This window comes from Oncorhynchus kisutch, linkage group LG28 (genome assembly GCF_002021735.2).
Source record: "Oncorhynchus kisutch isolate 150728-3 linkage group LG28, Okis_V2, whole genome shotgun sequence".
NCBI lineage: Eukaryota > Metazoa > Chordata > Actinopteri > Salmoniformes > Salmonidae > Oncorhynchus > Oncorhynchus kisutch.
The window spans coordinates 49,978,547-50,005,370 of record NC_034201.2 but is presented as its reverse complement, the minus strand read 5'-3'; the positions used below and the strand labels follow the sequence as shown (position 1 = coordinate 50,005,370).

At 37.3% G+C, this 26,824-nt stretch overlaps 1 protein-coding gene across 1 annotated transcript in view; it reads right to left on the bottom strand.

Annotated features, from left to right (window-relative positions):
* LOC109886128 (B-cell receptor CD22) overlaps nt 1-16,728 on the bottom strand; it is a 38,841-nt gene extending 22,113 nt beyond the window's left edge. Inside the window, exons 1-6 of the mRNA XM_031808514.1 lie at nt 16,591-16,728; nt 16,290-16,337; nt 15,855-15,896; nt 10,513-10,776; nt 9,613-9,876; nt 8,792-9,058 (exon numbers count right to left, since the gene is read on the bottom strand). Coding sequence (XP_031664374.1) covers nt 8,792-9,058; nt 9,613-9,876; nt 10,513-10,776; nt 15,855-15,896; nt 16,290-16,335 — 883 coding nt within the window. The 5' untranslated portion in view covers nt 16,336-16,337; nt 16,591-16,728. The remainder of the gene's footprint in view (nt 1-8,791; nt 9,059-9,612; nt 9,877-10,512; nt 10,777-15,854; nt 15,897-16,289; nt 16,338-16,590) is intronic.
* Nucleotides 16,729-26,824: the final 10,096 nt, after the last annotated feature.

The following is a 26,824-nucleotide window of genomic DNA, read 5'->3' as shown; positions in this document are numbered from 1 at the left end:
ATTATAACTACTACCACTACTATAACTATTATACCTACTACCACTACTATAACTATTATAACTACTACCACTACTATAACTATTATAACTACTATAACTATTATAACTACTACCACTACTATAACTACTACCACTACTATAACTATTATAACTACTACCACTACTATAACTATTATACCTACTATAACTACTACCACTACTATAACTATTATACCTACTATAACTACTACCACTACTATAACTATTATAACTACTATAACTACTACCACTACTATAACTACTACCACTACTATAACTACTACCACTACTATAACTACTATAACTATTATAACTACTATAACTACTATAACTATTGTAACTATTGACTACTATAACTACAATAACTACTATAACTACTACAACTACTATAACTATTACTACTACTATACCTACTATAACTACTACAACTATTATACCTACTTTGACTACTATAACTACTATTACTACTACTATACCTACTATAACTACTACTACTACATAACTGTTATACCTACTATAACTGTTGACTACTATAACTACTATAACTATTGACTACTACCACTACTATAACTATAACTACTAAAACTACAATAACTACTACTACTAAAACTACAATAACTAATTTAACTACAATAACTAGTACACTATAACACCTACTATAACTATTATACCTACTATAACTATTATACCTACTATAACTATTATAACTACTTTGACTACTATAACTACTATAACTATTATAACTACTATAACTATTATACCTACTTTGACTACTATAACTATTATACCTACTTTGACTACTATAACTACTATAACTATTATACCTACTATAACTACTACACTATAACTACTACAACTACTATAACTATTACTACTACTATACCTACTATAACTACTATAACTATTTTACCTACTTTGACTACTATAACTATTATACCTACTTTGACTACTATAACTACTATAACTATTATACCTACTTTGACTACTATAACTACTATAACTATTATACCTACTATAACTATTATACCTACTATAACTATTATACCTACTTTGACTACTATAACTACTATAACTATTATAACTACTATAACTATTATACCTACTATAACTATTATACCTACTATAACTATTATACCTACTTTGACTACTATAACTACTATAACTATTATACCTACTATAACTACTACACTATAACTACTACAACTACTATAACTATTACTACTACTATACCTACTATAACTATTATACCTACTTTGACTACTATAACTACTATAACTACTATAACTATTATACCTACTTTGACTACTATAACTACTATAACTATTATACCTACTATAACTACTACACTATAACTACTACAACTACTATAACTATTACTACTACTATACCTACTATAACTATTATACCTACTTTGACTACTATAACTACTATAACTATTATACCTACTATAACTATTATACCTACTTTGACTACTATAACTGCTATAACTATTATACCTACTATAACTATTGACTACTATAACTACTACACTATAACTACTACAACTACTATAACTATTACTACTACTATACCTACTATAACTACTATAACTATTTTACCTACTTTGACTACTATAACTATTATACCTACTATAACTACTACCACTACTATAACTATTATACCTACTATAACTATTATACCTACTATAACTATTATACCTACTATAACTATTATAACTACTACCACTACTATAACTATTATACCTACTATAACTACTACCACTACTATAACTATTATAACTACTATAACTATTATAACTACAATAACTACTACCACTACTATAACTATTATAACTACTACCACTACTATAACTATTATACCTACTATAACTATTATACCTACTATAACTACTACCACTACTATAACTATTATACCTACTATAACTATTATACCTACTATAACTATTATACCTACTATAACTATTATACCTACTATAACTATTATAACTACTACCACTACTATAACTATTATAACTACTACCACTACTATAACTATTATACCTACTACCACTACTATAACTATTATAACTACTACCACTACTATAACTATTATAACTACTATAACTATTATAACTACTACCACTACTATAAACTATTATAACTATTATAACTACTATAACTATTATAACTACTACCACTACTATAACTATTATACCTACTATAACTACTACCACTACTATAACTATTATAACTATTATACCTACTATAACTACTACCACTACTATAACTATTATAACTACTATAACTACTACCACTACTATAACTACTACCACTACTATAACTACTACCACTACTATAACTACTATAAACTATTATAACTACTATAACTATTATAACTATTGACTACTATAACTACTACCACTACAATAACTACTATAACTACTACAACTACTATAACTATTACTACTACTATACCTACTATAACTACTACAACTATTATACCTACTTTGACTACTATAACTACTATTACTACTACTATACCTACTATAACTACTACTACTACATAACTGTTATACCTACTATAACTGTTGACTACTATAACTACTATAACTATTGACTACTACCACTACTATAACTATAACTACTAAAACTACAATAACTACTACTACTAAAACTACAATAACTACTATAACTACAATAACTACTACACTATAACACCTACTATAACTATTATACCTACTATAACTACTATAACTATTATACCTACTATAACTATTATAACTACTTTGACTACTATAACTACTATAACTATTATAACTACTATAACTATTATACCTACTTTGACTACTATAACTACTATAACTATTATACCTACTTTGACTACTATAACTACTATAACTATTATACCTACTATAACTATTGACTACTATAACTACTACACTATAACTACTACAACTACTATAACTATTACTACTACTATACCTACTATAACTATTTTACCTACTTTGACTACTATAACTATTATACCTACTTTGACTACTATAACTACTATAACTATTATACCTACTTTGACTACTATAACTACTATAACTATTATACCTACTATAACTATTATAACTACTATAACTACTACCACTACTATAACTATTATAACTACTATAACTATTATAGCTACTATAACTATTATACCTACTATAACTATTATACCTACTATAACTACTATAACTATTATACCTACTTTGACTACTATAACTACTATAACTATTATACCTACTTTGACTACTATAACTACTATAACTATTATAACTACTATAACTATTATACCTACTATAACTACTACCACTACTATAACTATTATACCTACTATAACTATTATACCTACTATAACTATTATACCTACTATAACTATTATACCTACTATAACTATTATACCTACTTTGACTACTATAACTACTATAACTATTATACCTACTATAACTACTATAACTATTATACCTACTATAACTATAATAACTACTATAACTACTAACTATTATACCTACTATAACTATTATACCTACTATAACTACTACCACTACTATAACTATTATAACTACAATAACTACTAACTATTATACCTACTGTAACTATTATACCTACTGTAACTATTATACCTACTATAACTACTACCACTACAATAACTACTATAACTACTATAACTATTATACCTACTATTACTACTACCACTACTATAACTATTATAACGACTATAACTATTATACCTACTGTAACTATTATACCTACTATAACTACTACCACTACTAGAACTATTATAACTACTATAACTACAATAACTACTATAACTATTATACCTACTGTAACTATTATACCTACTATAACTACTACCACTACTATAACTATTATACCTACTATAACTATTATAACTACTACCACTACTATAACTATTATACCTACTATAACTACTACCACTACTATAACTACTACCACTACTATAACTATTATAACTACTATAACTATTATACCTACTATAACTATTATAACTACTATAACTATTATAACTACTACCACTACTATAACTATTATAACTACTACCACTACTATAACTATTATACCTACTATAACTATTATACCTACTATAACTACTACCACTACTATAACTATTATACCTACTATAACTATTATACCTACTATAACTATTATACCTACTATAACTATTATAACTACTACCACTACTATAACTATTATACCTACTATAACTACTACCACTACTATAACTATTATAACTACTATAACTATTATAACTACAATAACTACTACCACTACTATAACTATTATAACTACTACCACTACTATAACTATTATACCTACTATAACTATTATACCTACTATAACTACTACCACTACTATAACTATTATACCTACTATAACTATTATACCTACTATAACTATTATACCTACTATAACTATTATACCTACTATAACTATTATACCTACTATAACTATTATAACTACTACCACTACTATAACTATTATAACTACTACCACTACTATAACTATTATACCTACTACCACTACTATAACTATTATAACTACTACCACTACTATAACTATTATAACTACTATAACTATTATAACTACTACCACTACTATAACTACTACCACTACTATAACTATTATAACTACTACCACTACTATAACTATTATACCTACTATAACTACTACCACTACTATAACTATTATAACTATTATACCTACTATAACTACTACCACTACTATAACTATTATAACTACTATAACTACTACCACTACTATAACTACTACCACTACTATAACTACTACCACTACTATAACTACTATAACTATTATAACTACTATAACTATTATAACTATTGACTACTATAACTACAATAACTACTATAACTACTACAACTACTATAACTATTACTACTACTATACCTACTATAACTACTACAACTATTATACCTACTTTGACTACTATAACTACTATTACTACTACTATACCTACTATAACTACTACTACTACATAACTGTTATACCTACTATAACTGTTGACTACTATAACTACTATAACTATTGACTACTACCACTACTATAACTATAACTACTAAAACTACAATAACTACTACTACTAAAACTACAATAACTAATTTAACTACAATAACTAGTACACTATAACACCTACTATAACTATTATACCTACTATAACTACTATAACTATTATACCTACTATAACTATTATAACTACTTTGACTACTATAACTACTATAACTATTATAACTACTATAACTATTATACCTACTTTGACTACTATAACTATTATACCTACTTTGACTACTATAACTACTATAACTATTATACCTACTATAACTACTACACTATAACTACTACAACTACTATAACTATTACTACTACTATACCTACTATAACTACTATAACTATTTTACCTACTTTGACTACTATAACTATTATACCTACTTTGACTACTATAACTACTATAACTATTATACCTACTTTGACTACTATAACTACTATAACTATTATACCTACTATAACTATTATACCTACTATAACTATTATACCTACTTTGACTACTATAACTACTATAACTATTATAACTACTATAACTATTATACCTACTATAACTATTATACCTACTATAACTATTATACCTACTTTGACTACTATAACTACTATAACTATTATACCTACTATAACTACTACACTATAACTACTACAACTACTATAACTATTACTACTACTATACCTACTATAACTATTATACCTACTTTGACTACTATAACTACTATAACTATTATACCTACTATAACTATTATACCTACTTTGACTACTATAACTACTATAACTATTATAACTACTATAACTATTATAACTATTATACCTACTATAACTACTACACTATAACTACTACAACTACTATAACTATTATACCTACTATAACTATTATAACTACTATAACTATTATACCTACTATAACTACTATAACTACTATAACTATTATACCTACTTTGACTACTATAACTACTATAACTATTATACCTACTATAACTACTACACTATAACTACTACAACTACTATAACTACTATAACTATTATACCTACTATAACTATTATACCTACTTTGACTACTATAACTGCTATAACTATTATACCTACTATAACTATTGACTACTATAACTACTACACTATAACTACTACAACTACTATAACTATTACTACTACTATACCTACTATAACTACTATAACTATTTTACCTACTTTGACTACTATAACTATTATACCTACTATAACTACTACCACTACTATAACTATTATACCTACTATAACTATTATACCTACTATAACTATTATAACTACTACCACTACTATAACTATTATACCTACTATAACTACTACCACTACTATAACTATTATAACTACTATAACTATTATAACTACAATAACTACTACCACTACTATAACTATTATAACTACTACCACTACTATAACTATTATACCTACTATAACTATTATACCTACTATAACTACTACCACTACTATAACTATTATACCTACTATAACTATTATACCTACTATAACTATTATACCTACTATAACTATTATACCTACTATAACTATTATAACTACTACCACTACTATAACTATTATAACTACTACCACTACTATAACTATTATACCTACTACCACTACTATAACTATTATAACTACTACCACTACTATAACTATTATAACTACTATAACTATTATAACTACTACCACTACTATAACTATTATAACTATTATAACTACTATAACTATTATAACTACTACCACTACTATAACTATTATACCTACTATAACTACTACCACTACTATAACTATTATAACTATTATACCTACTATAACTACTACCACTACTATAACTATTATAACTACTATAACTACTACCACTACTATAACTACTACCACTACTATAACTACTACCACTACTATAACTACTATAACTATTATAACTACTATAACTATTATAACTATTGACTACTATAACTACTACCACTACAATAACTACTACAACTACTATAACTATTACTACTACTATACCTACTATAACTACTACAACTATTATACCTACTTTGACTACTATAACTACTATTACTACTACTATACCTACTACTACTACATAACTGTTATACCTACTATAACTGTTGACTACTATAACTACTATAACTATTGACTACTACCACTACTATAACTATAACTACTAAAACTACAATAACTACTACTACTAAAACTACAATAACTACTATAACTACAATAACTACTACACTATAACACCTACTATAACTATTATACCTACTATAACTACTATAACTATTATACCTACTATAACTATTATACCTACTATAACTATTATAACTACTTTGACTACTATAACTACTATAACTATTATAACTACTATAACTATTATACCTACTTTGACTACTATAACTACTATAACTATTATACCTACTTTGACTACTATAACTACTATAACTATTATACCTACTATAACTATTGACTACTATAACTACTACACTATAACTACTACAACTACTATAACTATTACTACTACTATACCTACTATAACTATTTTACCTACTTTGACTACTATAACTATTATACCTACTTTGACTACTATAACTACTATAACTATTATACCTACTTTGACTACTATAACTACTATAACTATTATACCTACTATAACTATTATACCTACTTTGACTACTATAACTACTATAACTATTATAACTACTATAACTATTATACCTACTATAACTATTATACCTACTATAACTATTATACCTACTATAACTATTATACCTACTATAACTATTATACCTACTTTGACTACTATAACTACTATAACTATTACTACTACTATACCTACTATAACTATTATACCTACTTTGACTACTATAACTACTATAACTACTATAACTATTATACCTACTTTGACTACTATAACTACTATAACTATTATACCTACTATAACTACTACACTATAACTACTACAACTACTATAACTATTACTACTACTATACCTACTATAACTATTATACCTACTTTGACTACTATAACTACTATAACTATTATACCTACTATAACTATTGACTACTATAACTACTACACTATAACTACTACAACTACTATAACTATTACTACTACTATACCTACTATAACTATTTTACCTACTTTGACTACTATAACTATTATACCTACTATAACTATTGACTACTATAACTACTACACTATAACTACTACAACTACTATAACTATTACTACTACTATACCTACTATACCTACTATAACTATTATACCTACTTTGACTACTATAACTACTATAACTATTATACCTACTATAACTATTATACCTACTATGACTACTATAACTACTATAACTACTATAACTATTATACCTACTTTGACTACTACAGATATTAATACTATGTCTACTGTGACTAACACCATTACAACAGACCTTTGTGGAATTACTAGCCTGTGTTTATCAGATTGTGTTTATAATCAGTGGTTCCCAGACATTGTTGTGCCAACAAGGGCCATTTAAATGTTGATCCATCGGATAATGGAAGCAATGTGGTTGAGCAGATCTAGAATTTAAGTGGGTGACCCTCCAAAATACTCATTGCTTGGTAAACATTACCACTGACTTGCATCAACAAAATGGCCCTGTCCCATTTGGGGGCACATTACATGATGTTTATGATATTAAAACGTACACTGAATGTCGAGCTGGAGCGTTGTTGAATTGTCCGATCCGTGTTGATTTTTAGCTATGCAGAAGTACTGTGTATTACCATTGACATTAGCTACTGTGTACATCTGTTCAAATCCTATTACACTGCGTGTTTCGCTCTCGTCGACTGAGTACCAGTTATAGCTGGACACTGGTGGGTTGGCATCACTGATGCAGGTCAGAGTCACTGAACTGCCCTTCAACACTGGACCAGAGGAATTCACTGATACTGACGTGTTTCTGGGAGGATCTGGAGAGATAGATTGGTATCTGCATTAATACAGAACAAGAAGAACAAGAAGAACAACAACAACAAGAAGAAGAACAACAACAAGAAGAACAACAACAACAACAACAAGAAGAACAAGAACAAGAAGAACAACAACAACAACAAGAAGAACAACAACAACAAGAAGAACAACAAGAAGAAGAACAAGAAGAAGAACAAGAAGAAGAACAACAACAACAAGAAGAAGAACAACAACAACAAGAAGAAGAACAAGAAGAAGAACAAGAAGAACAACAAGAAGAACAACAAGAAGAACAACAAGAAGAAGAAGAACAACAACAACAACAACAACAAGAACAACAACAACAAGTAGAACAACAAGAAGAACAACAAGAAGAACAACAAGAAGAACAACAAGAACAACAACAAGAACAAGAAGAAGAACAAGAAGAAGAACAAGAAGAAGAACAACAACAAGAAGAAGAACAAGAAGAAGAACAAGAACAGCATTGTTGAATAACTGCCAAAAATGTTTGGCGATGGTTGAATTGGTCTTGTAGCTACAGTATACATACACTGTACAACCACTTCTATCAGCGTTGAGTTCTGTCCTCCATGGTCGTTTCTGCCCTCACAGTAAAACTGGTGGACTTCTGCAGACACACTGGTCTCTAGCCTCGTCCCAACCCCAAGCCGTGTCGCCTGGTCTCCCTTCACACTGTACCAGGTGAAGCTGCTTACTGGTGGGTTGCCATTGCTGCTGCAGGTCAGATTCACCATCGCACCATCAAACACGGGTCCAGATGGGGTGACTGACACAGACATGGTTTTAGGACCATCTGGAGGGAAATAGACAGTACACATGTTATATTGTATGTGTGACTCAAGGCTTCATTAGCCTCCTGAGCTAAAGCCTTTTTAACACCAGTATTATATAGGCTTATGTATCTTTACAGACTCGAGACTATGTTAGTCTACTGAGCTAAACCCTTGTGAGTGAACAGCTAAAATAGTTTTTATTTACTAACTCTATTTTTTATCAATGTACCAATTGGGCTTCAGGAAGAAGCATAGCACAATTACAGCAGCCATGAAGGTTTTAAATTATATCACTGAAGCCCTTGACAAAAAACAGCACTGTGTCTCACTTTTTTATCGATCTCTCTAAGGCTTTTGATACAGTTGACCATGCTATACTAAGGCAGAGATTGTCGAGTGTAGGTCTTTCGGAGCATGCAGTTGCATGGTTTGCCAACCATCTGTCTGATAGAACTCAGTGCACTCTGTTGGATGGGCTCATGTCTGTTAAATTGTCTGTCTGTAATGGTGTGCCCCAAGGCTCTGTACATGGTCCCCCGGGAACTGAACCTACAACCCTGAACGGAGGGAGTGCTATGCTCTACCAACTGAGATACAGAGGGCCACAGACAAGCTTACTGTACTCTGGTTCCTTGAACACACTCCACTACACTTACACCACACAGTTACTTTAGTGATCGTTGAATTATGTGCTCCACACATATTCTTGGCTTCACAGTAGAAGTGGGTATTGTCCGCCCAGATTTTGGTCCTCAGGACCGGCCCATAGCCTGTAGATCTGGTGTCACCTGCTCTCACTGAGTACCAGTGGTAGCTGATCCCTGGTGGGTTGGCATCACTGCTGCAGGTCAGAGTCACTGAGCTGCCCTCTAACACTTCGCCAGAGGGAATCACAGATACTGACGTGTTCCTGGGAGGATCTGGAAGGACAACAAACATAAAAATTATGTCAACAATTTAATAGAACCAATTAATGTCAACAAAACAGCAACAAACACAAAAAAACAGTTTGAGCTGACAGATTATATATATATTTTTTAAATTAAGAACAATAAAACTCCAATAAAAAAGGTCAGAGGTCAGAGGTGACGGTGATATTTTTTTATATATTTTTTATTTTTATTTATCCGTTATTTTACCAGGTAAGTTGACTGAGAACACGTTCTCATTTACAGCAACGACCTGGGGAATAGTTACAGGGGAGAGGAGGGGGATGAATGAGGGGAGAGGAGGGGGATGAATGAGCCAATTGTAAACACTGACAACTTTTCAGAAAGTTGTCCACCATTTTTGTTGTTGTTACAGCCTGAATTTAAAATGAATTAAATTGAGACGCTGTGTCACTGGCCTACCCACAACACACCAGAATGTCACAAGGGAAATATACTCTTTGGATATGTCACGAACCTCACTGAAGAGGATGCCTCTTCCTGTTCGGGCGGGGCTCGGCGGTCGTCGTCACCGGCCTATTAGCTGCCATCGATTCTTTTTCCGTTTGTGTTTGTTATTGGTTAATTGGGTACATCTGTTTTGTATTAGGGTTTGTTTGTAGGGTATTTAAGGGCACTAGGCCTGCTGGGTATTTTGTGCTTGTTAATTGTTACTCTGTGTTTGATGGTGTATTGCTTTTCGTGTTCTTTATTTTATTCCGGTCTATTTTGTCCTGTTGTTTTTGGACTGGCAACTTATACGCCTTTGTGTGTTGGCGTCATCATTTTGGTTGCACCGGTGAATACATTTTGATAAACGACAGAACCCTGCTCTCTGCGCCTGATTCCACCCATCATAGTTTATCGTAATATTATTATATAGTTTATCGTAATATTATTATATATGTATTTTTATAGTATCACAAATGGTGAAATGTCAATAATGATGCAAACCCTTTGTTATGGCAATTCCTACATAAGTTCAGTCGGGAAAATGTGCTTAGCACTCCGTGGGACTCCGTTCAACGTGATCTTTAAATGACTACCCCATCTCTGCACCCCCCAACACATACAATTATCTGTAAGGTCCCTCAGTAGAGCAGTGAATTTCAAACAGAGATTCAACCACAAAGACCAGGGAGGTTTTCCAATGACTCGCAGAGAAGGGCACCTATTGGTAGATGGGTCAAAATTAGAAAAATTAACAGACATTGAATATCCCTTTGAGGAAACTGCTCAGGGATTTCACAATGAGATCAATGGTGACTTTAAAACAGTTAAAGAGTTTAATGGTTGTGATAGAAAACAGAGGATGGATCAACATTATAGTTACTCCACAATACTAACCTAAATGACAGAGTGTAAAGAAGGAAGCCTGTACAGAATGGAAATCCCTGAGTGGTTTCCTTCCTCTCCTGCGACCGAGTTAGGAAGGACGCCTGTATTTTTGTAGTGACTGGGTTTATTGATACACCTTCCAAAGTGTAATTAATAATTTCACCATGCCCTAAGGGAGTGTGAGGTAGTCATAAAAAAAATCATCTTAAACACTATTATTGCAAATTAAAGGGAGTCCATGCAAATTGTTATGTGAATTGTTAAGCAAATATTTACTCTTGAAATTATTTACCATAACAAAAGGGTTGAATACTTAATAACTACATTTTAACTTTGAATTATTTATTAATCCATAAAATTGTATAAAACCATCATTCCACTCTGACATTATTGAGCTAATATGTGTAGGCATGTGCCAAATCATCTACATTTAATCCACATTCAGACTATAACACAACAAAAATGTGTAAAGAATTGATAATCAAGGTGTGTGAATACTTTCTGAATGCACTAGGGGGGGGGGGGGGGGGTGCTCAACCTTCACTTCATCACTTAAAATTATGCAACACTTCAAGTAACATCTGCCACAACTACAACATATTTTAGACCATGCCCCCAAATATGCTAATAAGCCCCAACACTTCCAGTAACAGCTGGCACAAATACAACATATTTTAGACCATGCCCCAAAATATGCTAATAATCCCTCCGCCAGCACATTGCCCCACCCACATTTCAAGGTTCAGAAATGATTGTTCCTTACATTGAATATATTGGGTAGAAAATGTCCCATTATACTACATCTTTACCCATAAAGGCACTGACCATTAGCATGTGAGTTACCTAACAACCATAAATGCATCTAAAGTATCATATGTGTATGGAGCATTCAGAACGTAGTCAGACCCCTTCCATTATTTTCAACATTTGGCTACGTTATTACGCCTTATTTTAAAATGTATTAAAACATTTAATTTTTTCTCATCAATCTACACACATTACCCTATAAAAAAACTGGTTTTATACATTTTTGAAATATCACATTTACATTAGAATTCAGACCCTCTACGCATGCTGCAACCACCATGCTTCACCGTAGGGATGGTGCAAGGTTTCCTCCGGACGTGATGCTGCCACCACCATGCTTCACCGTAGGGATGGTGCAAGGTTTCATCCAGATGTGATGCTGCCACCACCATGCTTCAACATAGGGATGGTTCAAGGTTTCCTCCAGACGTGATGCTGCCACCACCATGCTTCACCGTAGGGATGGTGCAAGGTTTCCTCCAGATGTGATGCTTGGCGTTCAGGCCAAAGAGTTCAATCTTGGTTTCATCAGACCAGAGAATCTTGTTTATTGTGGTCTGGTGCCTTTTGGCAAACTCCAAGTGCCTTGTCATGTGCCTTTTACTGAGGAGTGGCTTCCGTCTGGCCACTCTTATCATAAAGGCCTGATTGGTGTACTGCTGCAGAGATGGTTGTCCTTCTGGAAGATTCTCCCATCTTCACAGAGGAACTCTGGAGATCTGTAAGAGTGACCATCGGGTTCTTGGTCATCTCCCTGACCAAGGCCCTTCTCCCCCGATTGCTCAGTTTGGCCGGGCGGCCAACTCTAGGAAGAGTCGGTTCCAAACTTCTTCCATTTAAGAATGATGGAAGCTACTGTGTTCTTGGGGACCTTCAATGCTGCCAGAATTGTTTGTTACCCTCTCTCAGACCTGTCCTGCGACACAATCGTGTCTCGGAGCTCTACGGACAATTCCTTCAACCTCATGGCTTGGTTTTTTGCTCTGAGATGCACTGTCAACTGTGGGACCTTATATAGACAGGTGTGTGCCTTTCCAAATCATGTCCAATCAATTGAATTTACCACAGGTGGACTCCAATCAAGTTGTTGAAACATCTCAAGGATGATCAATGGAAACAGGATGCACTTGAGCTGAATTTCGAGCCTCATAGCAAAGGGACTGAATACTTAAGTAAATAAGGTATTTCTGTTTTTTATTTTAAACCGCCTGTTTTTGCTTAGTCATTATGGGTTATTAGATGGGGGGGAAACATTATAATTTCATCAATTTTAGAATAAGGCTGTAACGTATGGTTCTACATGGAACCAGAGGGTTCTTCATGAGAGGATTATAAACAAAAAAAGGGTTGTACGTGGAACTCAAAAAGGTTCCCCCATAGGGACAAATGACAGAATGTCTATTGTTTTTAATCTTTTAACGATCTTTCTCAATCGTCATCATACCCGCAGAGCCGGTGGTGTAGCGGGAAATTCAGTTCACTGGCAACAAAGAGGTTGTGAGTTCAAAGTCCCAGTGAGATTGACTCCCAAGTAATCAGAATACAGTAAGTAATCAGAATACAGTAAGTAATCAGAATACAGTAAGTAATCAGAATACAGCAGCATACTGTCCTTAACAGTAATACTTCCTTAAAAATGCAGCAATGTTTTGTATATTTACCATATTTCCACTGCAATCAGTAACTGGGATTGTTTTTCTATCAGTGTAATGAAGAACCCTCTGGTTCTATCAGTGGAACCCTCTGGTTCTATCAGTGGAACCCTCTGGTTCTATCAGTGGGACCCTCGGGTTCTATCAGTGTAATGAAGAACCCTCTGGTTCTATCAGTGGGACCCTCTGGTTCTATCAGTGTAATGAAGAACCCTCTGGTTCTATCAGTGTAATGAAGAACCCTCTGGTTCTATCAGTGTAATGAAGAACCCTCTGGTTCTATCAGTGTAATGAAGAACCCTCTGGTTCTATCAGTGGAACCCTCTGGATCTATCAGTGTAATGAAGAACCCTCTGGTTCTATCAGTGTAATGAAGAACCCTCTGGTTCTATCAGTGGAACCCTCTGGATCTATCAGTGTAATGAAGAACCCTCTGCATCTATCAGTGTAATGAAGAACCCTCTGGTTCTATCAGTGTAATGAAGAACCCTCTGGTTCTATCAGTGTAATGAAGAACCCTCTGGTTCTATCAGTGTAATGAAGAACCCTCTGGATCTATCAGTGTAATGAAGAACCCTCTGGTTCTATCAGTGTAATGAAGAACCCTCTGGATCTATCAGTGGAACCCTCTGGTTCTATCAGTGTAATGAAGAACCCTCTGGTTCTATCAGTGTAATGAAGAACCCTCTGGTTCTATCAGTGTAATGAAGAACCCTCTGGATCTATCAGTGGAACCCTCTGGTTCTATCAGTGTAATGAAGAACCCTCTGGATCTATCAGTGTAATGAAGAACCCTCTGGTTCTATCAGTGTAATGAAGAACCCTCTGGATCTATCAGTGGAACCCTCTGGTTCTATCAGTGTAATGAAGAACCCTCTGGATCTATCAGTGTAATGAAGAACCCTCTGTATCTATCAGTGTAATGAAGAACTCTCTGGTTCTATCAGTGGGACCCTCTGGTTCTATCAGTGTAATGAAGAACCCTCTGTATCTATCAGTGTAATGAAGAACCCTCTGGATCTATCAGTGTAATGAAGAACTCTCTGGTTCTATCAGTGGGACCCTCTGGTTCTATCAGTGTAATGAAGAACCCCCTGGATCTATCAGTGGAACCCTCTGGTTCTATCAGTGTAATGAAGAACCCTCTGGTTCTATCAGTGTAATGAAGAACCCTCGAACCCTCAGGACCCTCATAAATCTAGTCTTTAGCCACACCCCACCAGGGAAGTAGTTCTGACCCACTGTTTGGAATGCACTGATCTGAATACTCACTAGTGCAGACCGTTCCTTCCACCCCACCTTGACACAGGGTACCTGAAACACACAGCAGTTCACTATCAGGACCGGACAGCAGGATTTGGGGTCAATTCCATTTCTATTTGACCCCAACCCTGCTGGATAGATGGCTTGGACAACAAACTACTAAGTTAGTGGTCTCTGTTCCCAGGGCTGGGTTCAACAGGACTGAGTTAGTGGTCTCTGTTCCCAGGGATGGGTTCAACAGGACTGAGTTAGTGGTCTCTGTTCCCAGGGCTGGGTTCAACAACCCAATACAATACTGACACTGAAGGAATAACTATCACATCATAACCTACGTTTATTGACAAATTGCTCATTTTTTTATTCCTCTAAAAATTGAAAAATTCTTCCTTCTCAAACTTGACCTGAACATATATTAGAAAGAAATGTAGCAAATTAAATAAAAACCTGTCAGCAGCCAGCCCAGAAAGATGAGTCTCTCTGCGCCTTTCATCTCTGCACGGGGTGAGACACACACACACACACACACACACACACACAACGATATAATTAGCAGACACTATCACTACATGACCATCAAAAAGGCACAATTAGTCATCAATGTAAAACAAATAAATAATAATCGTCACATCAAAAAAAGTTTAAACTAAATAATATCATAAGTTCCTATAACATCCATACATGTTCAACCATTCATTGTTGTTTTTGTCACACTGATTTATTGTAAATACACAATAAATCAACCTACCATGTAAAGTTTCACCTAGAATTGTTTAAAAAAACACACAAAAAAACGGATTTAAAAACTCAACGATTGTCCTAATGGTAATTCCTCTGCTGGAAATGGTGGTCCTTCTCATTCTTCACCCAGACACAGAGTGGTCCCCTCGTCAAGCACGAATACAGACAAAACTTACATCATTAGTATCCGTCAATAGCGTTCTAATAAATGGCTTGAAAGGAATAGACCGAGGGCTACATCTGCTGGCTGTTCAATACAATTATATCAGCTACTAAAAACGGGGGAATTCCAACCCGTGTTATGTGCACGTCAATGAAACGTAAATTCACTCTTTGTTTTATGCGCTTTTCACTCTACCCGTATTCCGACCTTGCATTTAAGCATGATAATAGCATACAAATCACCAAGGGCACGAATCTGATTTAGGACATAAAAAATGCCTTTCTTAAAAAAATCATTTTCTTCTCACTTCTCAGTAGTTGGGGGCATTTTAACGGGCTTTACAGACATGGTTCCCTTTGCTCGCGCTGAATACATTTACCTACACCGCTGAAAACACTCCCACTTGCTGGCCAACAGATTGTCTCATGGAGTTTTCATTCAATAGGGTTTTCAGTACATTTATCTTAATTATCCCTTTAAAGCTGCAATATGTACGTTTTTGGGCAACCAACCAAAATCACATAGAAATATGAATATCAGGGAATATCAGTCCACTAATACAGGACTAGTAAAGGACCAGTGCAATACTGTTGAGGAAGAAAAAAATAAAATAAAATATATATATATTTATATTTACAGTTGAAGTCGGAAGTTATATCACAATTCCTGACATTTAACCCAATTAAAAAGTACTTGTCTTAGATCAGTTAGGATCACCACTCTATTTTAAGAATGTGAAATGTCAGAATAATAGCAGAGAATGATTTATTTCAGCTTTTATTTCTTTCATCACATTCCCAGTTGGCCAGAAGTTTACATACACTCAATTAGTATTTGGTAGCATTGCCTTTAAATAGTTTAACTTGGGTCAAACTGTTTCGGGTAGCCTGCCACAAGCTTCCCACAATAAGTTGGGTGAATTTTGGCCCATTCCTCCTGACAGAGTTGGTGTAACTGAGTCAGGTTTGTAGGCCTCCTTGCTCGCACATGCTTTTTCAGTTTTGCCCACATAATTTTCTATGGGATTGAGGTCAGGGCTTTGTGAAGGACACTCCAATACCTTGACTTTGTTGTCCTTAAGCCATTTGGCCACAACTTTGGAAGCATGCTTGGGGTCATTGTCCATTTGGAAGACCCATTTGCGACCAAGCTTTAACTGATGTCTTGAGATGTTGCTTCAATATATACACAGAATTTTCCTACTTCATAATGCTATCTATTTTGTGGAGTGCACCAGACCCTCCTGCAGCAAAGCACTCCCACAACATGATGCTGCCACCCCCATGCTTCAAGGTTGGGATGGTGTTCTTCGGCTTGCAAGCCTCCCCCTTTTTCCTCCAAACATAACGATGGTCATTATGGTCAAACAGTTCTATTTTTGTTTCATCAGACCAGAGGACTTTTCTCCAAAAAGTACGATCTTCGTCCCCATGTGCATTTGCAAACCGTAGTCTGGCTTTTTTATGGCGGTTTTGGAGCAGTGGCTTCTTCCTTGCTGAGTGGCCTTTCAGGTTATGTCGATATAGGACTCGTTTTACTGTGGCTATAGATACTTGTCTACCTGTTTCCTCCAGCATCTTCACAAGGTCCTTTGCTGTTGTTCTGGGATTGACTTGCACTTCTCGCACCAAAGTACGTTCATCTCTAGGAGACAGAACGCATCTCCTTTCTGAGCGATATGACGGCTGCGTCACCATGGCTGCGTGGCGTTCATCTCTAGGAGACAGAATGCATCTCCTTTCTGAGCGGTATGACGGCTGCGTCACCATGGCTGCGTGGCGTTCATCTCTAGGAGACAGAATGCATCTCCTTTCTGAGCGGTATGACGGCTGCGTCACCATGGCTGCGTGGCGTTCATCTCTAGGAGACAGAATGCATCTCCTTTCTGAGCGGTATGACTGCTGCGTCACCATGGCTGCGTGGCGTTCATCTCTAGGAGACAGAAAGCATCTCCTTTCTGAGCGGTATGACGGCTGCGTCACCATGGCTGCGTGGCGTTCATCTCTAGGAGACAGAACGCATCTCCTTTCTGAGCGGTATGACGGCTGCGTCACCATGGCTGCGTGGCGTTCATCTCTAGGAGACAGAACGCATCTCCTTTCTGAGCGGTATGACGGCTGCGTCACCATGGCTGCGTGGCGTTCATCTCTAGGAGACAGAATGAGTGTTTTTGTTGTGTTTTTGTTAATTTACCTGAATAAAGTGTTCGCCTGTTCACTTCACTCTAAGCATCTCCTTCCATCTCCAAGCCACATCAAACATCTCCAATCCAAAATTAAATCTAGAATCGGCTTCCTATTTCACAGCAAAGTATTGTTCACTCATGCTGCCAAACATACCTTCGTAAAACTGACTATCCTACCGATCCTTGACTTCGGCGATGTCATTTACAAAATAGCCTCCAACACTCTACTTAGCTAATTGGATGTGGTCTATCACAGTGCCATCTGTTTTGTCACCAAAGCCCCATATACTACCCACCACTGCAACCTCTCGTTGGCTGGCCCTCGCTTCATATTCGTCGCCAAACCCACTGGCTCCAGGTCATCTATAAGTCTTTACTAGGTAAAGCCCCACCTTATCTCAGCTCACTGGTCACCATAGCTGCACCCACCCACCCGTAGCACGCGCTCCAGCAGGTATATTTCACTGGTCATCATAGCAACACCCATCCGTGCTCCAGCAGGTATATTTCACTGGTCACCATAGCAGCACCCACCCGTAGCACACGCTCCAGCAGGTATATTTCACTGGTCACCATAGCAGCACCCACCCGTAGCACGCGTTCCAGCAGGTATATTTCACTGGTCATCATAGCAACACCCACCCGTGCTCCAGCAGGTATATTTCACTGGTCATCATAGCAGCACCCACCCATAGCACTGGTCATCATAGCAACACCCACCCGTAGCACGCGCTCCAGCAGGTATATCTCACTGGTCACCCCCAAAGCCAATTCCTCATTTGGCCGCCTTTCCTTCCAGTTCTCTGCTGCCAATGACTGGAACGAATTGCAAAAATCACTGAAGCTGGAGACTTATATCTCCCTCTCTAACTTTAAGCACCAGCTGTCAGAGCAGCTTACCGATCACTGTACCTGTACACAGCCCATCTGTAAATAGCCCACCCAACTACCTCATCCCCATATTGTTATTTTGTTATTTTCTACTTTGCACCGCAGTATTTCTACTTGCACATTCATATTCTGCACATCTACCATTCCAAGTGTTTTAATTGCTATATTGTAATTATTTCACCAGCATGGCCTATTTATTGCCGTACCTCCCTAATCTTACTATATTTGCACACACTGTCTATAGATTTTCTTTTGTGTTATTGACTGTACATCCGATGTGTAACTCTGTTGTTCTTGTCGCACTGCTTTGCTTTATCTTGGCCAGGTTGCATTTGTAAATGAGATCTTGTTCTCAACTGGCCTACCTGGTTAAATAAAGGGTTAGGGTTATATATATAAATACCTGGTTAAATAAAGGGTTATATATATAAATACCTGGTTAAATAAAGGGTTATATATATAAATACCTGGTTAAATAAAGGGTTATATATATAAATACCTGGTTAAATAAAGGGTTATATATATATATATATATACCTGGTTAAATAAAGTGAAATAAAAACCTTTTAAACTCTGCCTTTCCTGTTGCAGTCCTCATGAGAGCTTGGAGAAGGTTGGATCTCGGTAGTGACTGAGGACAGATTATTTTTACAGGCTTCAACATTCCCGTTCTGTGAGCTTGTGTGGCCTACCACTTCGCGGCTGAACTGTTGTTGATCCTCGATGTTTCCACTTACAGTTGACCGGGGCAGCTCTAGCAGGGTAGAAATTTGACGAACTAACTTGTTGGAAAGGTGCCATCCTACGACGGTGCGACGTTGAAAGTCACTGAGCTCTTCATTAAGGCCATTCTCCTGCTATTGTTTGTGTATGGAGAGTGAATGGCTCTGTGCTCGATTTTATACACTTGTCAGCAACCGGTGTGGTTGAAATTGCCGAATCCACTAATTTGAAGGGGTGTCCACATACTTTTGTATACACAGTGTGTATTTGTATATCTTCATATTTTTGTTAGTTCTGCTGCAGCACCCTCAGCAGAGCTACTTCCTGAGACTATGTGGAGAGCCTTTACGCAGGAATTAAAGAAAAAGTTATTTACTATTAAAATATTTCGATTTGTTTGAGTCCTCACCAGGGTCTTGACCTGACTGCAGTTTGGCGTCGTAACCGACTTCAGTGGGCAACATGCTCACCTTCAATGGCCACTGGCACGCTGGAGAAGTGTACCCTTCATGGATGAATCTCACTTTTAACTGTACCGGGCAGATGGCAGACAGTCTGTATGGTTTTGTGTGGGTGAGCGGTTTGCTGATGTCAACGTGTGAACAGAGTGCCCCATGGTGGCAGTGTTTTTCCATGGCCTGCATACTCACCAGACATTTCAACCATTGAGAGTGTTTGGGATGCTCTGGATCGACGCATACCACAGTGTGTTCCAGTTACCACCAATATCCAGCAACTTCACACAGAATAGGATTGGGACAGCATTTCACAGGCCGCGGTGAAAAGCCTGATCAACTCTATGCTAAGGAGATGTGTCGTGCAGCATGAGGCAAATGGTCAAATCAGATACTGACAGACTTTCTAAACCGTCCCCCTACATTTTTAAAAGTCACAGCAGCTCAAACTATGTTTTTCACCTGGTTTGGCTAGCTAGATCAGCTAGCTACCTATAGACCTGCTAGCTAGATCAGCTAGCTACCTATAGACCTGCTAGCTAGATCAGCTAGCTACCTATAGACCTGCTAGCTAGATCAGCTTGCTACCTATAGACCTGCTAGCTAGATCAGCTTGCTACCTATAGACCTGCTAGCTAGATCAGCTAGCTACCTATAGACCAGTTAGCTAGATCAGCTAGCTACCTATAGACCTGCTAGCTAGATCAGCTAGCTACCTATAGACCTGCTAGCTAGATCAGCTAGCTACCTATAGACCTGCTAGCTAGATCAGCTAGCTACCTATAGACCAGTTAGCTACCTATAGACCTGCTAGCTAGATCAGCTAGCTACCTGAAGACCTGATAGCTAACTATAGACCTGCTAGCTAGATCAGCTTGCTACCTATAGACCAGTTAGCTACCTATAGACCTGCTAGCTAGATCAGCTAGCTACCTATAGACCTGCTAGCTAGATCAGCTAGCTACCTATAGACCTGCTAGCTACCTATAGACCAGTTAGCTACCTATAGACCTGCTAGCTACCTATAGACCAGCTAGCTACCTATAGACCAGTTAGCTACCTATAGACCTGCTAGCTACCTATAGATCAGCTAGCTACCTATAGACCAGTTAGCTAGATCAGCTAGCTACCTATAGACCTGCTAGCTACCTATAGACCAGTTAGCTACCTATAGACCTGCTAGCTACCTATAGATCTGCTAGCTAGATCAGCTAGCTACCTATAGACCTGCTAGCTACCTATAGACCAGTTAGCTAGATCAGCTTGCTACCTATAGACCTGCTAGCTACCTATAGACCTGTTAGCTACCTATAGATCTGCTAGCTAGATCAGCTAGCTACCTATAGACCTGCTAGCTACCTATAGACCAGTTAGCTACCTATAGATCTGCTAGCTAGATCAGCTAGCTACCTATAGACCTGCTAGCTACCTATAGACCAGTTAGCTACCTATAGATCTGCTAGCTAGATCAGCTAGCTACCTATAGACCTGCTAGCTAGATCAGCTTGCTACCTATAGACCAGTTAGCTACCTATAGATCTGCTAGCTAGATCAGCTTGCTACCTATAGACCTGCTAGCTAGATCAGCTAGCTACCTATAGACCTGCTAGCTACCTATAGACCTGCTAGCTAGATCAGCTTGCTACCTATAGACCAGTTAGCTACCTATAGATCTGCTAGCTAGATCAGCTTGCTACCTATAGACCTGCTAGCTAGATCAGCTAGCTACCTATAGACCTGCTAGCTACCTATAGACCTGCTAGCTACCAATAGACCTGCTAGCTACCTATAGACCTGCTAGCTACCAATAGACCTGCTAGCTACCTATAGACCTGCTAGCTACCTATAGACCTGCTAGCTACCAATAGACCTGCTAGCTACCTATAGACCTGCTAGCTACCAATAGACCTGCTAGCTACCTATAGACCTGCTAGCTACCTATAGACCTGCTAGCTACCAATAGACCTGCTAGCTACCTATAGACCTGCTAGCTACCAATAGACCTGCTAGCTACCTATAGACCTGCTAGCTACCAATAGACCTGCTAGCTACCTATAGACCTGCTAGCTACCTATAGACCAGTTAGCTACCTATAGACCAGTTAGCTACCTATAGACCTGCTAGCTACCAATAGACCTGCTAGCTACCTATAGACCTGCTAGCTACCAATAGACCTGCTAGCTACCTATAGACCAGTTAGCTACCTATAGACCAGTTAGCTACCTATAGACCAGTTAGCTACCTGAAGACCTGATAGCTACCTATAGATCTGCTAGCTACCAATAGACCTGCTAGCTACCTATAGACCAGTTAGCTACCTATAGACCTGCTAGCTACCTATAGACCAGTTAGCTACCTATAGACCTGCTAGCTACCAATAGACCTGCTAGCTACCAATAGACCTGCTAGCTACCAATAGACCTGCTAGCTACCTGAAGACCTGATAGCTACCTATAGACCAGTTAGCTACCTATAGACCTGCTAGCTACCTATAGACCAGTTAGCTACCTATAGACCAGTTAGCTACCTATAGATCTGCTAGCTACCTATAGATCTGCTAGCTACCAATAGACCTGCTAGCTACCAATAGACCTGCTAGCTACCTGAAGACCTGATAGCTAACTATAGACCAGCTAGTTACCTAAAGACCTTCTAGCTACCTATAGACCAGCTAGCTACCTATAGACCTACTAGCTACCTAAAGACCCGCTAGCTACCTATAGACCTGCTAGCTACCTAAAGACCCGCTAGCTACCTATAGACCAGCTAGCTACCTAAAGACCTGATAGCTACCTATAGACCCGTTAGCTACCTATAGACCTGTTAGCTACCTAAAGACCTGATAGCTACCCATAGACCAGCTAGCTACCTATAGAGATGGAATGGAGGTGTTTGACAGGTGGCTGGAGTCGTTGACCATTTTTAGGTTCCTCCTCTGACACCTGGTATAGAGATTCTGGATGGTAGGAAGCTTGGCCCCAGTAATGTTCTGGGCCATATGCACCACCCTTTGCAGTGTCTTGTGGTTGAGCCCGAGCAGTTGCCATTCCAGGCAGTGATGCAACCAGCTCTCGATGGTGGTGCTGTAGAACCTTTTGAGGATCTGAGGACCCATGCCGAATCTTTTCAGTCTCCTGAGGGGGAATAGGTTGTGTTGGGCCCTTTTGTCGTCTGTCTTAGTGTGTTTGGACCATGATAGTTTGTTAGTGATGTGGACACCAAGGAACTTGAAGCTCTCAACCTGCTCCACTACAGTCCCGTCGATGAGAATGGGGGCGTGCTCGGTCCTCCGTTTCCTGTAGTCCACAATCATCTCATTTGTCTTGATCACGTTGAGGGAGAGGTTGTTGTCCTGGCACCACACGGCCAGGTCTCTAATCTCCTCCCTATAGGTTGTCTCATCATTGTCTGTGATCAAGGCTACCACTGTTGTGTCATCGGCAAACTTGATGATAGAGTTGGAGTCGTGCCTGGCCATGCAGTCATGAGTGAACAGGAAGTACAGGTGGGGACTGAGCTTGCACCCCTGAGGGGCCCCCAGGTTGAAGATCAGCGTGTCAGATGTGTTGTTACCTATCCTTACCACCTGGGGGCAGCCCTTCAGGAAGTCCAGGATCCAGTTGCAGAGGGAGGTGTATGGTCCCAGGGTCCTTAGCTTAGAAATGAGCTTTGAGTGCACTGTAGTGTTGAACGCTGAGCTGTAGTCAATGAATAGCATTCTCACATAGGTGTTCCTTTTGTCCAGGTGGGAAAGGGAAGTGTTGAGTGCAATAGAGATGTCATCATCTGTGGATCTGTTGGGGCGGTATGCAAATCGGAGTGGGTCTAGGATTTCTAGGATAATGGTGTTGGTCTGAGCCATGACCAGCCTTTCAAAGCACTTCATGGTTACAGACTGGAGTGCTACGGGGCGGTAGTCATTTAGGCATATCACCATAGTGTTATTAGGCACAGGGACTATGGTGGTCTGCTTGAAACATGTTGACATTACAGACTCAGACAGTTTGAAAATGTCAGTGAAGACACTTGCCAGTTGGTTAGTGCATGCTTGGAGTACACATCCTGGTAATGGAATGTAGCTCGTCTGCTAGGCTCGTGTCACTGGGTAGCTCGCGGCTGTGCTTCCCTTTGTAGTCTGTAATAGTTTACAGGCCCTGCCACATCCGACGAGCGTCGGAGCCGGTGTAGTGCGATTCAATCTTAGTCCTGTTGTGACACCTTGCTTGTTTGATGGTTCGTCGGAGGGCATAGAGGGATTTCTTATGCTTTCGGGTTAGAGTCCCGCTCATTGAAATCGGCAGCTCTGCCCTTTAGCTCAGTGCGGATGTTGCATATAATCCATGGGATACCTGTGGTGCATAGGAGATCATTGGATTGAAAATTATTTAAGCTTAAATAAACAAACTTAATCAAATCATAGTTTATTTGTCACGTGCGCTGAATACAACAGGTGTAGTAGAACTTACAGTGAAATGCTTACTTACAGGCTCAAACCGATAGGGCAAAAAAGGTATTAGGTGAACAATAGGTAGGTAAAGAAATAAAACAACAGTAAAAAGACAGACTATATACAGTAGAGAGGTTATATACAGTAGAGAGGCTATAGACAGTAGAGAGGCTATAGACAGTAGAGAGGCTATATACAGTAGAGGCTATATACTGTAGAGAGGCTATATACAGTAGAGGCTATATACTGTAGAGAGGCTATATACAGTAGAGAGGCTATATACAGTAGAGAGGCTATATACAGTAGAGGCTATATACTGTAGAGAGGCTATATACAGTAGAGAGGCTATATACAGTAGAGAGGCTATATACAGTAGAGAGGCTATATACAGTAGAGAGACTATATACAGTAGAGAGGTTATATACAGTAGAGAGGCTATATACAGTAGAGAGGCTATATACAGTAGAGAGGCTATATACAGTAGAGAGGCTATATACAGTAGAGAGGCTATAGACAGTAGAGAGGCTATAGACAGTAGAGAGGCTATATACAGTAGAGGGGCTATAGACAGTAGAGAGGCTATAGACAGTACAGAGGCTATATACAGTAGAGGGGCTATATACAGTAGAGGGGCTATATACAGTAGAGAGGCTATATACAGTAGGGAGGCTATATACAGTAGGGAGGCTATATACAGTAGAGAGGCTATATACAGTAGAGAGGCTATATATAGTAGAGGGGCTATATACAGTAGAGAGGCTATATACAGTAGAGAGGCTATATACAGTAGAGAGGCTATATACAGTAGAGAGGCTATATACAGTAGTGAGGTTATATACAGTAGAGAGGCTATATACAGTAGGGAGGCTATATACAGTAGAGAGGCTATATACAGTAGAGAGGCTATATACAGTAGAGAGGCTATATACAGTAGAGAGGCTATATACAGTAGTGAGGTTATATACAGTAGAGAGGCTATATACAGTAGGGAGGCTATATACAGTAGAGAGGCTATATACAGTAGAGAGGCTATATACAGTAGAGGGGCTATATACAGTAGGGAGGCTATATACAGTAGTGAGGTTATATACAGTAGAGAGGCTATATACAGTAGAGAGGCTGTATATGGCGTATGGCTTTCAGAGCCATCATCGACTCAGTGGGTTTTGTCCAACATGTCTCTGGACCCACTCACTGTCACAGTCATACGCTGGACCTAGTTTTGTCCCATGGAATAAATGTGGTGGATCTTAATGTTTTTCCTCATAATCCTGGACTATCGGACCACCATTTTATTACGTTTGCAATTGCAACAAATAATCTGCTTAGACCCCAACCAAGGAACATCAAAAGTCGTGCTATAAATTCACAGACAAC